The 15,080-nt window shown below is 36.0% G+C and overlaps 2 protein-coding genes across 4 annotated transcripts; one reads left to right on the top strand and one right to left on the bottom strand.

Moving 5' to 3' along the window:
* Positions 1 to 2,885: 2,885 nt before the first annotated feature.
* Positions 2,886 to 5,262, top strand: LOC141838934 (serine/threonine-protein kinase RIPK-like). The gene is made up of 5 exons (XM_074726564.1): positions 2,886 to 3,339; positions 3,460 to 3,595; positions 3,832 to 3,968; positions 4,052 to 4,175; positions 4,290 to 5,262. Exons 1-5 carry the CDS (start codon positions 2,920 to 2,922, stop codon positions 4,865 to 4,867), a joined length of 1,395 nt encoding a protein of 464 aa, XP_074582665.1. The 5' UTR covers positions 2,886 to 2,919; the 3' UTR covers positions 4,868 to 5,262.
* A 1,017-nt stretch (positions 5,263 to 6,279) lies between these two features.
* On the bottom strand, positions 6,280 to 15,048 carry LOC141838935 (vacuolar protein sorting-associated protein 26A-like). 3 transcript variants are annotated; one of them, XM_074726566.1, is made up of 13 exons: positions 14,980 to 14,998; positions 14,556 to 14,635; positions 13,808 to 13,850; positions 12,614 to 12,688; positions 12,391 to 12,465; positions 12,202 to 12,274; positions 11,301 to 11,345; positions 9,531 to 9,642; positions 8,630 to 8,696; positions 7,790 to 7,834; positions 7,419 to 7,474; positions 7,174 to 7,349; positions 6,280 to 6,683 (listed from the first exon to the last, which is right to left on the bottom strand). In XM_074726566.1, exons 3-13 carry the CDS (start codon positions 13,808 to 13,810, stop codon positions 6,505 to 6,507), a joined length of 906 nt encoding a protein of 301 aa, XP_074582667.1. In that variant the 5' UTR covers positions 13,811 to 13,850; positions 14,556 to 14,635; positions 14,980 to 14,998; the 3' UTR covers positions 6,280 to 6,504. The 3 variants fall into 3 exon arrangements, with proteins under 3 accessions (XP_074582667.1, XP_074582668.1, XP_074582666.1); XM_074726567.1 differs by having other exon boundaries at positions 14,576 to 14,635; positions 14,980 to 14,997; XM_074726565.1 differs by lacking the exon at positions 14,556 to 14,635 and having other exon boundaries at positions 14,980 to 15,048.
* Positions 15,049 to 15,080: the final 32 nt, after the last annotated feature.

The raw sequence follows: 15,080 nt of genomic DNA, 5'->3' as shown, positions 1-15,080 counted from the left end.
GGGATCTATTGTTCCAACACGTCTTTTACTTCTAGCATCACATTAACTTATGACCAACTTGACTAAAATTAACTATTAATGTGCGTAATTAGCATAAGCTTTAATTAGGTTCATAAAGAAGTATTAATTTAATTAGTAGCCGACAAATGCATCTCGTTCACATAATTAACAACCCACTTTGTAGTTTTAACCTAATCGAGAAGTATCTAATGATTCTAGATGAGAAAACAATTAGAGTAGGTGAGGTCCAACTTGTTGACCATGATCAAGTCAAAAGGCAATCTAGATAGGATTTTGATTACAAAATTACTCAAAATACTAAAATCCGCATAATTAATCTATGTAAATCTATCATTTTCCAACCTATAGCATCTAAATAATGTTTTTTTTATTATCTATTAACAAATTTCGCTAATTATTAAATACTTTAATTGAATTAATTTAGAGAAAATGAAGTACAACTAAGAAATTTCAAAGAAAGAAGGTCCATATTTAACAAATATCTTTGACTTAAAGCTTGTACATCCATCTGTGAGCATCCAATATTAATTTTTTTTAAGATTTAAAATTTAATATTTAAGCTAAACAAAGTAAAACTTTTAAATAACAAATAACACTATGTACTTATATACATGAGCGTGCAGAATAATTGTTATCTTATATATTCATTTGTGAGCATCTAGTATTAATATTTTTTTTAATATTTTTTAGAAATTTATATTTTAGTATTTAAATTAAAGAAGTGAAAATTCAAAAAAAAAATAATACTAACTGTGTATGGGTTACTCATGGATGGACATATAAGGTAATAAAATTTTCTCTATATATATTAATATGCTGATTAATTTATGATAAAATTTCGGTTAAATTAAATTAATTGATTGAATTAATTCAAAATTTTGATTTGATTTATTTAAAAATTTAATTTTTAACAAAATATCATTTATTTCGGTTAAATTGATTCGATTTTCAAATTTTTAATTTTTTTATTAAATCAATTAAATTTTTATTAAAAATTTATTTAATTTTTAAAATAAATTAATTCATTTATTGACTGAATTAATTAATTTTAGATTGATTCAATTTATTATATTTTAATGAAAAAAAATTGGTCATTCGATCTAATCTAAAAAAGATTCGATTAATTCAATTTTGAATAGTTCAATCTAACCGAATGATCAGGTCCAGAATTAATACGATCAATTTAAAATTATTTTAAATATTCATTCATAAAAATGCGGTTTTGTTTTTTCTTGAAATCCACGTGACTCAATGGAAAATTGTGGTTTGTGGTTTATTGTTTTTTTCCTTCAAATCCACGTGACTCAATGGAGTGGCCGTCCACTCACATTCAACCACGTGCGCAGAAGCTGACTCCGCTGTCCGAATCAAAAAGCACAGGCAGCGAAATTTCCACGTCACTCCCATAAAATAATACGACATTAAATCCCCAGTCACTTGACTTTTAATTAATTAATATTTAATATCTAAATCATTTTATACGAGTACTGAATTAATTTATATAATTTTATACGAATAATTAAGTATTTTTTCTAGTTTACGTGTCTGGAAGCTTCGCTCTCAATTTAATTTTAAAGATGACTAGAAGATAATGAAAATGAAAGATTTTAAGGAATTAATTTTTTATTATGAATAATAAATATTAGGTAGGCTTTTCTTTTCTTACAAGGAATCATTTAATATTTACCTTTTTTTTCTAAATTTAAAAAGTCATATCAAAGACAAAGACAACTGAAATTCAGTGAACCTTCTTTTATATATATATATATATAAATATGTAATATTCATAAATTGGAAAAGAATAAATAATGAGGGATTAATTCTTTGACAAAGTCAAATCAATTCAGTGATCAAACTTTGAACTATAAATAAATAATTGATAAATAAGAAGAAAAAAAACAAAACCCACTGTAGAAAAGTTTGTTTGCTCTTCTCTTTTATTTGGATTTTACTTTGGCTATAGAAAGGAACAAAAAAATAACAATAATAATCACTAATTGGGGCAGTTTGAATTCAAAAGTTGACTTAATCCATTCAGGATATTTAATTCATTAGCTCGATTTTTATTTATAAAATAACAATATCTTTTTTACATTTACATATTTTAAAAAATATATTTTTGCAAAAAAAAAACTAATATATTTATGTCTCTAGTCTTTTTTATCTATGACAGACGTTACCTATACGATTCGAGTGGCTCAGTTCGACGCATAAGTTAGTCGCATAAAATATGCTTTTGCTTCCTTCAATGATTGATGATGAGGATGAGTCAACTCGGTGACGTGGGCTGATTATCATGCCACGGGAGCATAATATACATGGAATCCTACGTGGCGTGGCCGACCCACGAAACGTGTCTTCGCAAGGCGAGCAAGCAAAAGCAACGGATGTTGACTTTTGTCAAGCCCACCACGTGTCATTTAAAAGTCAATGTTCAAAATCAAGCCAACGTGAAAAGTCATAGCAAATTTTTAAAGAGATTTTTCTTGTTTTTTTATAATAAAAAAAAATAAAAAGAAAATTGCGGTTACGACGTCAGTTTCTGTACTGCTTTACAAGTTTCCTACCAAAGCCATTCATTTCTTTATTTCTTTGTTTCAAACGTGCCCCTTTAAGTAAATAAATAAATAAATGAATGAAATTAATTATATAGGACCAGAGGAAGCACCAAACCAGCCACAAGTTTCAACGTCAGCGTGACGATGCAATTTTAAGATTATATATATATATATATATATATTTTTAAAAAAAATATAATAAATGTTTTTAGAAAAATTATAAATAAATAAAAGAAAGGAGGAGGAATCCGAAAGCAATCCCACTAGGAACCATCCTTCTTCTGTTGACCCAAGTCGGTCTATTCTGCTTCGCCTTCTTATCTCCGGCGTCTCTATAAATATGGCCCACGCGGTGGCGGAGTCGAGATATCCATTGGGCTTGATGGCGGAGCAGAGTCACCGGCGCCGGTCGTTCTCCTCCTGGCTGATCAGCTGCTGGGGAGGAGGAGGAGGAGGAGGAGGAGGAGAGTACAACGAGAGCAGTTCGGATTCGGATCAGAGGGTGGCGTGGGATTTGGACCCGCTGTCGCTGGAGGATTTGTCGCTGACGCTCGCAGGGTCGAACCTGGTGGCGTTCACGATCGCGGAGCTGAAGGCGGCGACGAGGAACTTCACCATGACCAACCTGCTCGGATCCGGCGGGTTCGGGCACGTCTACAAGGGGTTCGTCGACGAGCGGATCCGCCCGGGGATCCAGCCGCAGCAGGTCGCCGTCAAGTCGCTGGACCTCGACGGGCAGCAGGGGCATCGGGAGTGGCTGGTGAGGATCCCGATCGATCGATCAGAATTTTTGAAAAAACTTGGAGCTTTACGAAAGTAAAGTTCTTCCATGATTTTTTTTTTATATACTGGAGTTTATTTATGAATTAATTAATTGCAGGCTGAGGTAGTATACCTGGGTCAACTGAGGCATCCACATCTTGTTAAATTGATTGGATATTGCTGCGAGGACGAGCACCGGATGCTGGTTTATGAGTACATGCCAAGAGGGAGCTTGGAGAATCAACTGTTCAAGAGTATGTTTATCATCTTCTCTTCTTCTCTAATCACAGATCATTTAGATTGCTTCATTAAGTTCTTGTTCAAACATTCCCATCTCGACAGCGATATGATCGGATATATATGTTTCAGTAAATTTGTCGAGCAAATAAATTTAAACACTTGATCACTTTCTAATCTATCATATCGGATTCCCACTTAGCTTGATAGCGACGACTTTTCTAACATCAATTAATTAACTCTGTGAATTCAGGACTGCTTGCCTCGTTGCCATGGTCGACCAGGCTGAAGATCGCCGTCGGAGCTGCGAAGGGACTGGCCTTTCTCCACGAGGCCGAGAAGCCGGTCATTTATCGCGATTTCAAAGCTTCGAATATCTTGCTCGACGAGGTACGCAGTAACTACTTCTCCTTCTTCTTCTTAGCTCCCTTTGATCATTCAATGTATTTATATATATAGTAAATCGCCCACAGGATTACACGGTGAAGCTCTCGGATTTCGGGCTGGCGAAGGACGGGCCGCAAGGCGACCGTACCCACGTCACCACGCGCGTCATGGGCACGCATGGATACGCAGCGCCGGAGTATATTTTGACTGGTATAGATAGAACAACGACTCTCATCTCGATCGATCGATTGGAATTAATTAATTAATTCAGTAGTGTCGTACGTTGATCTCCTAGCTAACTAACGTTGACTTGGACTGAACCAGGCCACCTGACTGCGAAGAGCGACGTCTACAGCTTCGGAGTGGTGTTGCTGGAGCTGCTGGCGGGGCGGCGGTGCGTCGACAAGAACAGGCCGAACCGGCAGAAGAACCTGGTCGACTGGGCGCGGCCTTACCTGAACAGCGCGGAGAAGCTGAGGCGGGTCATGGACCCGGGCCTCGACGGGCTCTACTCCGTCAAAGGCGCTCAGAAGGCGGCGGCGCTGGCTCACAAGTGCTTGAGCCACGCGCCGAAGGCGAGGCCGAGCATGAAAAGCGTGGTGGAGGCGCTGGAGCCGCTGGTGAGCTTGAACGACGTGCCGTTTGACTCCTTCATCTACGTCGCGCCCAAGGAGCAGAAGGCGTGGGAGGAGGAAGACAAGGCCAAGGAGAAGGAGAACGCACGGCGAGAGGCGCCGGCCGCCGGAGAAAAGAACCAGCTGCACAACAACCGCGATCAGAGGCACAAGCAGCGGTTCCCCAACTCCGTGATCCACTCCGAGGTCACTCTCCATAAGGACGGCAAGAGCCTGTTCAGGAACTCTCACTTTCGCAGGTCCAAGGGCCACAGCCAAGAGCGCTAGCTCAGGCAGTTCAACTGCTCGTTACTTTGGAAGTGGAAGTGCACATATATATATATATACATAAACGACATACGATAGGCTGAGTACAGTACTGTTACGTTCGTTGATGTCTTTGTTTCTTGCTAGTTCGATCTACTGTCAAGTGGATTTTTAAGGTGTTTTGATGTAGAGAACAAAAAGGATTGTAAAGCAGCTGCCAACAATTAGCGAGTGCAGTGAAAGAGAAAGAAAAAAGAAAGAGAGAAGAACTTACGATCGAGAGACCATCAGCTTGCAAGAATTGTTGATGGTTACGTTGCTTCTTTGATTTTCAATATGTTTGTTGCCTCTTTCATTCCTTGTACAAATTTTAATCTAAGTTGAAGGAGCACAATTAAGAGTGTGCTGTTGATCTATTCGAATTGCTCAATTTGTTTGTTTGTTTGTTTAGTCTTGTTGCCTCACAGCTTACTCCCAGATCTATATCTATAAAGATCAGTAGTTAAAGCTTCTGCCTTCTGCAAAGTAGTATTCACATGAACTTCAATAATGGAGAGCCCTCTTTAATTTGCCAGATCCCCCAGAGCCTAATCCCAGCTTTCTGTTCCTGTTTCATGCACTAAGAAGCAAGCCTACTGGCACAGATGGCTACTGAGTACTGACATTGATATCTCTATCTCGCCCAATGGAAGCCATGGCCCAGGGCCTTCCGCGTTCATGCATGCACACAGCAGCTACCTGTCAAATCTCCCAAAGTATCCCAGCCTGATGATTCGAGCTAGATATACTTGTTTTTGTCGATCGATACTTTGCATGAATGAATGAGACGATCGAGTGCTTGGAGATTAATTAAGATGGATATCTGATACACACTTTGTTGCTTGAAAATTAAGAAACAGTCGCTGGCTTCAATCCTTAGTTTTGATGATCGTTATGCCGGCGCCACCCCTTCCTCGAGTCTGGATCCTCGTAATCCCGACCACCGCCTTGCCGGACAGCCCCCGCCGGCGTTGGTTCAATGTCGCCGCAGCTTGGTCCCCGACCGGGTGCCGCCACCTGGCTGCCCCTCCAAAGCCTATGCAGAGCTTCACCACCGTGAACGGGCACATCATCAGTGCTCTTCTACTATGGCTATTCTTCTTCTTCTTCTTCGGTTAAGGGTTTATCGATAGTCGTCTAATCTAACATTTGGAGCGCGACTGAGCCGAGCCAACTTGTATGTTTCACCTATATATGTTGTCTTCAACAAGCATTGAGCTATCATTTGGATGTTCTAACCGAAAACATGTTTTCGCAAGATAGCTTGCTCACATAGTTAGTGACCATGTTCCAGGAGATAGATTCTCTTATCAGTTTTGGAGATCAATTCGAGCAAGATTCAAGAAAAGGAAACGAACAAAGCATCGTCAATCGGTTTCACAGTGTATCAAAAGAAAAGGTAACAGCTCCCGAATGCCATCTTATTCTACCCGACTCGCAAACATTCAACCGAAACCAGTGTTTTCTAGGATTTTTTAACCTGGCAAAAGAACCGTAAAAAACCATAGGATTCGAGTAAAGAATACAAGAAAGAAACCTTACAATAGTATGACTTTTGTTCATGAGAAAGCTGTGAAGTCCATGAGGTAATCAGAAGCTATCCTTGTGCAAATCCAACCTCAAGGAGCTTCCTGAAGGCGGTACACAGTGATCTCTTGCTGCTTGAAATATCGCCGATCCTCCTCGTCCACAAGAACAAGATTCAAGAAATATTTAACGCTGAACTTGTTGTTGATGTTGCGATATGTAGGTGTTAGCTCATAGGGGCTCAGAAACAATCTTATAGGGATTGATTCTCCTGAAGGGAAAAAAGGAGTAAAGGTTACAGAAAGATAAATTAAAAACAAACATTTGTAGCAAATATACGAAGTAACACTTTTTTCTTTAAAACTAGAAAAAACAAAATCTTTCAGAATAATATATGAGATTGGATTGGTGAGATCAGATAAAAACAGTTCGTGCCAAAAATATCAAAATGCATTCCTCTCAGTCTCATTTGAATGTTAACAATGGTAAGAAAATACACATCAAAGAATTGGTAATGGTAGTAAAACAAAGGGAACCATCTAGTAAGGCAAGACTTTACTAAAAGTGGAACATGTCGAAGTGGTTCCAAGTTTCTAATTGCAAGATTCTCCCAATATTTGAAGATTAAAAATATACGATCGAGCACAAGATATGTTCAGCCTTAGAAAAGTCTAAGAAGATGACAAGACTAATCACAAACCAAAGCTTTAGGAAACAGAAAAAAAAAAAGGTATAGCACAATGTTTTGAAGTCATATATACCTCTAACTGGAGCACCATCCATTAACTCAAATTTTGCAAGTGTCTCTGTCTCAACATAAGTGTTGGGCCCTGAACCAGTCGATTCTCTACGTCTGATCTCCAATTCCATATTCTTTAATTTTATTCTCACAAGAAGAAAGTAGATTTTCCCAATTATGACATCCTTGAGATGATACCTTCAGAAAGTTCACATAAGTAAATGAGATATTATGAGAAATGTGATTTTGGTATAGATATGAACTTACTTGCTTTTGTTGTATTCAAACTCTATGTGTAAGCAGTCTTCAATTCCAACTTCCATCTGCACCACTATCGACAACAACTTAGAAAAAACAACTAATCATAAAGCTCAAAAAATTTAGGCATGCTCAGAAACTACCAATTTGCACAGTTCATATTTAAAACCAATTGAAGATTAAAAACAGGAATTATTACCACATGACATAGAGGGGAACATCATAAATGTCTATACTGTAAAATCAGTTTCCGAGGGAGAAAAAGACATCTAGTAGAATTGTTACCATAGAATACAACCCTAATCAAATTGCATAAATTTGTATCATACACTATGAGATGGTGAGAAGAGATAATAACACAAAGTTATTCAACCACAGACCTTGATACTATTGTTAATTGTTGGGGCTGGGTTATAGTTGCGAACCTGAAGCAAAAAAATGATTGAAATGAAATGAGTCAAAGTATGAAAAGGCAAGGGAGGTATTAAGTTTACTAAGAGAACTTGCAAGAAAAATTAGGAACATCTTAATAATATCTTGATGCTGCTACTCGCTAGCATATCTTGCATGAAACAAACTTATGCCAAACCATAGTCATAAAATAAAATTTGGAAAATAGGTGCAAATTTTATCTTAATATCACCAGTTTTATATCAGAATCATCTTAAGTTTCTCAAATTTATCTTGAAAATCAACACATTAGAAAATTGGAGAGTTTTGTTCATTCAAGAAAAAAAAAAACTACAGTATGACATGAGAAGATGTATGGTTGATGCTGCCAGCTCTCTCACCAAGCAACTTCACCTGTGAGCTTAGAAGGAGAGTTAACAGAATCTAGAAAGTTAAGTACATGCCTACATGGACAGTTTGGGATTTTGAAGAAAACATAACCATGACATAAGAAGGAAAGCATAGAAACTATGATGACTGACAATAGCTCTGTAATACAGGTGTTTGGAAATGAACATGCATCATCTTGTTAAAATCCTAAAATAAAATTAGTAGCTAGATCATAATTTTTTGGGATGCCAAACAACATGGTAGACAAACAGTTACAGAATATATCGATCAGTCCATTACTCCACATTATGCATCTGATAGTTCAAAACTTAAGCATCAGTTCATTTCGATTTTGACAAGGAATTGCCATAAAGTTCCAATTAAGATAAGATGCATTTATAAACTACAATATGCCCAAAATCATGATCAAGAGCCTTTACCCAGAAATCTTGGTACTCCACAATATTGCTGACATAATTACGACTGATTGTCACTTTCAAAACATACCTGTGAGACAATGGATGACATGCAAATCAATTTTTTTGTCATTGATGGAAATAAACTGCTTCTCTTACATACTTTTCACCAAAATTGAGACCAAAAGTGTAAATGAATACACTCATCATGCAGTTCAGACCAATAACTCAACAAGTACAAGGGTTCTTTTATCAAAATTTTCATTGAATCCTCACTCACATGGAGTGAGATGAAAACAGGTGGTAGAAACAATTCAAACAAGCTAAATAAATTTCTAGAAGAATATGTCTGAGTATTTATTGAGCTTCAGCTGAGGTCATATTCGGCTGTTTATCTCTTCTTGACTTTTCTATTTATCAATACATTGTTGTAAGTGGCTATAGTCAAATTTGGATTGAGAAAACAGGGCAAAGCTTTCTTCCTTTGACCAACTTGTTATCTAAACCTAAAAGTTACAAATGAGAAGTGACAAAATCTCAATTGTCTGAGCCAACTGTAATGTTACTGAAATATGAATAAAGGTTATGTTAAGGAAAAGTCATAATTGGGAATATGAAACATGATTAGCCTTTTCAACCGTTCTCATATTCTAGGACAAAGCATTGATAATACAGAATGATCAGAGTATAATGCCAAACACCATAGAAATGAAATTTCTATATATTGCTTCTTGTTTAACAACAAGTGATAATCATGCATGCCAATGTCTTGGCTATACTGTACCAAGGGTTTTCAAAACTATTTAAGGTAGGCTACAATGGGTTTACATAAAAATTTACTAATTCCAACACTAGTATGCATGCTTGTTCACAATTACTATAAACTTAAAAAATATTGACTCTAGAGAAAAAAGGGTATATGTACCTTAATCGGGCATTGACACCATTATATGACTCATAAGGCATCTCAACAGAAGAGAACTCAAAAGGAAATGTCTTTCTTTCATATATTTCACCAGGAACATCAAGCTCGCGCACTGCAAATATAAAAGTTATTAGACTTTTGAGCACACAATTTTAAAGAAGACCAGACATATGTAGCCATATTGGTATTCTAAACCAATTATAACAAAGCCCATTCTGCTTAAGCTCAAGCTCAAGCCAATAAATGAGATTACACACACACACACACACACTCCCTTCTAGACAAGAAACTCCTATCATTCAAAAATTCATAAAATGTCTTGTTTATAAAGAAGCATCCATTTACACACTTCAACAGAGAACATCCCAGAATATGACAGATATCTGGTATCTCTTCGAGCTAACAATCCCTCTCTACATCAGACCTGCATGTTTGCTTCTTCTATCCCATCAAGATATCACCCTCACCGGTACATGTTGCGTCTAATTTTGTTTTCTAATGCTATTTAGTTTCTTTGTGGTATTGAAGTACTACTCTGATAAAAGGTGCCAAAGTTCCTCTATAGGGATACAAACACAGGGGATATTAATAATTCTCTCTTATCCTTGGTGGGCAAACATTTTTATTTAATTTTATTGTTTGCAAATTCCTTTTAAAGAAAACAAACAAAGTTTGTATTTTATATGTATCTTCTTTTAACTTGGGATCTTGAAGATAGTTCTTAGGCTGATCGAGTTAATAGGCTTCAGCACTTGGCAGGTGCCAATTTCAACCTCAACTGGAATTTTTAATTGGCACAAGAAAGATCAAAAGTTTGAATATATTGGAGCTACGGGTAACTCTTTCAGTCTATCTACGATATTTACAAGTAAAAGGAGAACTTGGTGCACGAAGCCCCCACCAATTTGGAGTCTCGAGGAAGGGTCTATCATACGCAGCTTTATCCTGCTTTGCAAGAGGTTGTTCTAAGACTCGAACCCGTGACCTTTAGGTCACATAGCAACAACTTTACCATTGCGATATTTACATATACAAGTCTTTTTTCCTACCACTTAATCCTTTGCATGTAGTCTTTGTCCCTATGCAATTGATCGTACTTAGAATATGGTTATATCTCAATGAGTAATAACAAAATAAGACAAAACTCTTCTTACAAACCTGATTGAAGTAAGTGTTATATTAGCCATTCAAGTAAACATCATACACTAGACAAAACTCTCTCAAGTGCAAAGACTGAAATGAATGCAATATCGCAAAGACTATTACTAATCTTTTTTAAGCGCCTATACAATCTAATCTTGCATAGAAGTTAAAAAATTACACCTAAGTTTAAAAAGAGCAAATAGACAACGAACTTTTATATAGAAATAGAATCAATTACTTATCCTTCCCGACAATAAATACTCTAAACATATCACCATAAGCAATTACTTTTTAGAACAGCTTGTGATCAACATTCGACATCTAAATATTTTACAACTTATAAAAAACCATAAATGCATGCTCCATTATGACCCTCACAGGTTGATAGCAAGCCTACTAATTCAAACTCAATATCAACACTTCAACTATACCTTGTGAACAACACAAATACTAGATCTTAGTTTAAATGAGATGCATAAAATGCACCTGAGGCAAAGCCATGCATGCAAATCTGATGCCTAATAATACGCTTGATGATTTTGCAATATAACAGATACTAGAAAAGTGAAATATCCACTTTAAGAGTTGTAATAGAACTGACACAAGAAAGGTCAAATATCCACAAACCTAGAGAGGTGAAGTCATAAAAGTTTCCTCTGTCAAAATATAGCTCTGCAAGGATACAAGAAAACTAAGAAAACAGAAAGAATAGTGAAGAAGAGAAAATACAGAAAACATAAGCTCAAAAATGTCCAATGTCCTAGCCTTAACACTTAACTACAGTTAACAGAGAATTTGTGATGTATGAACTATCCAGTTATTTTAAATGATGTAAGTTTAGAGGAATGTCAATTTGAAACTGCAACGTAGGATATGCTGCTTTAGACTGAAAACTGTGATCACAGGAGTAAAAAACCTGTACCATTGTTCATCTAAAGAACTAGGATAGACCAATGTAGGATAAAATAACTAACAATTAAAACAAACATGATAAAAAACAAATATTGATCAAAATGGTCAGGACCATAATTCAAGTAGTAATCAAATTTGGTCATAGAAAATTCTCCCAGGAGATTAGAGAAACAAGTACCAGTTCATTGTTCATCTTTTGTACCTCAAGGTTAAAGCAAGCAGTGGATTCTCAATGTTTCTAAGCATCACAGTTAATCATTTGATGCATGATAACTAGAAAAACTTGCTTCTGCTAATTGCCATAGTTGATTACGTAATAAGGTAACTTTTTTCTTATTCTGAAAACATCTGACAGTTACTGTCAAATTAAACTGGGAGATTAGATGGTCATGTCATGGTTCTAATTATGGGAAGCACAAATAGTGTCATTTATATGTGTCGTTTATGATTTGGATTTGTCGTTTCAAAGAAAAAAAGATAGGAGAAAATAGCTGTGCAAGAACCAGGCATGTCTGCAAATCTATTAAATTTTATCTTGCTGTGAAACAACAAAAAAATCACCATTAAATCAACAATCAACCTCTGTGTATTTAGAAGAAGATAAACTGAAGCATACCGATCTGACCAAGGAGCTCAATTTTCACACCAGTATGTTCTAGTTTTTTCCCTTGAGTTGGATCTATAGATACCTGCATATTGCATTTCCTCTATCATTTGTTCCAACAGTATTTACATGTGATTTCTCACAGTATTATATTGCACTGCATTGAAGATATAGTAACACTCCAAAATTCAGAAAATGTACCTCACCGACAATATTTTCTAGGCTTTGAAAAAGTGGAACAATTGCAGTCTGTCCATTTTCTTTCTTTATAGAAGCCTGTGCAAGTACATTAACAAAGAAGAAATCAAAGTAACAACCATGTCAAAGCCATTCAGAACATATTGCAAGCCTGTCTCAAATTCACACCACTTGAATGAACAAAGTCATAAGAGTGCATAAATAGAAAACTCAATATTCCATTCACCTTCTTTCTGGTTTTCCCATCAATAAATGAAATTGTAATATGACATGGTGGCTTGAAAGCTCCAATAATATAATTCTGTAACATAAAGCACAGATAAAGATGTTAGATCCAAACAAAAAAAACTCGGGAAATTCGATGTTAAAGAAAATCCATCATAATGAATTCAGAAGAATGGCAAACAAAATTTGAGTAAAAAAATGGATATGCCACCTATAAATGATCGTTCATCAAATGGTGAGTAAATAGACATAACAATGTATCTGCCAACAAGTCATAATTGAGTTTAACTATATGTTAGCCACTAGAACTTGAGTTGGATATGCATACAAAGTGGCAATGCTTTTCTGACCAGTAAATTTGAATCCATGCCAAGGAATGTCATAAACGATGATACACTATTATTACTGGATAAATGTGCATGCACCAATACAGGTGAGAAGTTGATTTGTCACAAACATAACACTGGAAAACATCCCTCATGGAAGTGTAGTCTACCATAGTTATCACATAATGTATATGAAATCTCCAAGCAAACAATTGGTAGATAGTGAAGATTAAGACATAATTAACATACTTCCCAAAATAACCCTAACCCAGTCCTTTTTTGCTGAGACTGGCACCAAACTATGCCACTGTCATTCCAGAAAAAGTTGGACTTTGACTGATACCCGTATACTTTGGTGCAGATCCAATACTTGTAGTAGTCATAATTCATATAGTTATTATATGTAGATTAAGGCAACTGCTAATAGTTAACAATAAGTACTCAGTATACCCCTAATAAAATGAAAGCTATTAAACCAAAAGGTCAAAGGAGGACTAACTTTGAATTATGAGTGTTGTCTTTTTCATTTGAACACATTTGACACAGAACACAAGAACCCATGCTTGGTTATTTAACTTCTTTCATGGTCACCTAGAAGATCGTTATAATTTCTTGTAATCTAGGTTACTCAATTTTATTTATCTCAAGAAAGACCGTGTGCATCTTGTTATCAGCTTGAGTTCATCCCTACAATATTAAATCAGAACATACTTATGATGGAAATATCCTTTTTCACTCTCATACATATAAGAAATTCTTTCTTCAACATATATGCATAACAATCAAACTAGACTCATGATCATGACATTGCAATAATGTAAGCACATTCATGTCCCATAATTTCCAATATATAAATGCCAGTAACATACCATTCTCGAGGCTGACTATGGGTGAACTCCTTTCAAAAAGGATCTGAACCCAAAAAATGCAACAAGATTAACCTAAATTTAAAGTAACAACAAAAGTAAGCAACTAAGAACTCAAGTTTTCAATAGAGCCAAAGATATATTAATCCAGAAACATCAAGGGCTAGATAATCTTAGATCTCTGTTCTCAAACTTTTTAAATACTTCCAATTTGCAAGGCTATAAAAAATCACATGGAAGCATATAGTTTAGTAATTGAACAGTGCAAAGGTAATAAAGCAGTAATGTTTAAAGAATAATTAGTAACTAATCCTTTGAAGGTTGCTCTCATTCAACAATTTCCTACTAATTTCTGTCCATTGTAGTAAACCATAGAATTTATTTCAGCCTTTGCTTCATTCTCTCAAAAGAAATAGCAAGAGGGATACAAACACACGCTTAGCTTCCTCTTCATTTACTGGGAGTTTCCTTCCCTCGTAGGAAACATACCCTTGATTAGTAATAAAATTTTCCCATTCAAGTATCTAAATATATTGTCTTTACTAAAGATGTTTCTAGTTTACGTTTCCAACCTAATACTTAGTAATATAATACAAATAAGACCTAAGTTTCTAGATCTGATAATCAGAAAACTGATCAGTGTATGGAAAAAGCTATAAACAAGCCGTGAAAATTTACTAATATTTCATAAAATGCACTTATTTGAAAAAAATGTTGACATTTTCATTTACTAATGTTTCATAAAACGCACTTATTTGAGAAAATGCTGACATTGTTATAATCATTATAAGTTCTTCATAGCCACTGCAATCCTCTCGGCCAATATATCTGCTGCAGTAAATTCATGCACAAGTTCTCTAAACAGTTAGTTAATCTTATCAGATAGATTAAACAACCAAGCTCAGTTAAACAAATCGAATGTTGAAAAGAACAAAATAACAGGTAATAGGAAACCAATCGACCACAAGGCCGAGATCGGGCACCAGTGGGAAACACCATTTTTAGCTTCAGTTTAACAACTTAATCTCGATCGAATCGAGCAAATCATTCATGCAAAAGAAAATGGGATTTACGATTCAAAGCGAAGGATCGTCCGGATCTGAGCAAGTCTGAGGATCGGCACCGTAGTAGGAACAACAAAACAGAAGAACGAGTGAACGGGGACGAGTGTTTACCTCGCAGGCGACGGAGCGAGCGGCAGCGGAAGGGCCAAGGTCGGGGAGGAAACCAGCGCGAGCGACTACTTGTCAATCGAGTCGTTTAGCAGGCAGACAAA

Source organism: Curcuma longa, chromosome 11 (genome assembly GCF_044706935.1).
Source record: "Curcuma longa cultivar G26 ecotype Majalengka, Jawa Barat chromosome 11, ITB_CL_G26_1.1, whole genome shotgun sequence".
NCBI classification, from domain to species: domain Eukaryota; kingdom Viridiplantae; phylum Streptophyta; class Magnoliopsida; order Zingiberales; family Zingiberaceae; genus Curcuma; species Curcuma longa.
This window is presented reverse-complemented; position numbering and strand designations above follow the sequence as displayed.

What these genes read in the sequence shown, in the direction of transcription:
- LOC141838934 (XM_074726564.1), top strand. Translation starts at nt 2,920, where the DNA reads ATGGCCCACGCGGTGGCGGAGTCGAGATATCCATTGGGCTTGATGGCG. An exon ending in CGAATATCTTGCTCGACGAG is followed by an intron (nt 3,969 to 4,051) that starts GTACGCAGTAAC and finishes AATCGCCCACAG; the next exon opens with GATTACACGGTGAAGCTCTC. An exon ending in GCCGGAGTATATTTTGACTG is followed by an intron (nt 4,176 to 4,289) that starts GTATAGATAGAA and finishes GGACTGAACCAG; the next exon opens with GCCACCTGACTGCGAAGAGC.
- LOC141838935 (XM_074726565.1), bottom strand. An exon ending in TAGAAAATATTGTCGGTGAG is followed by an intron (nt 12,275 to 12,390) that starts GTACATTTTCTG and finishes TGCAATATGCAG; the next exon opens with GTATCTATAGATCCAACTCA. An exon ending in TTTGAATACAACAAAAGCAA is followed by an intron (nt 7,350 to 7,418) that starts GTAAGTTCATAT and finishes AACTTTCTGAAG; the next exon opens with GTATCATCTCAAGGATGTCA.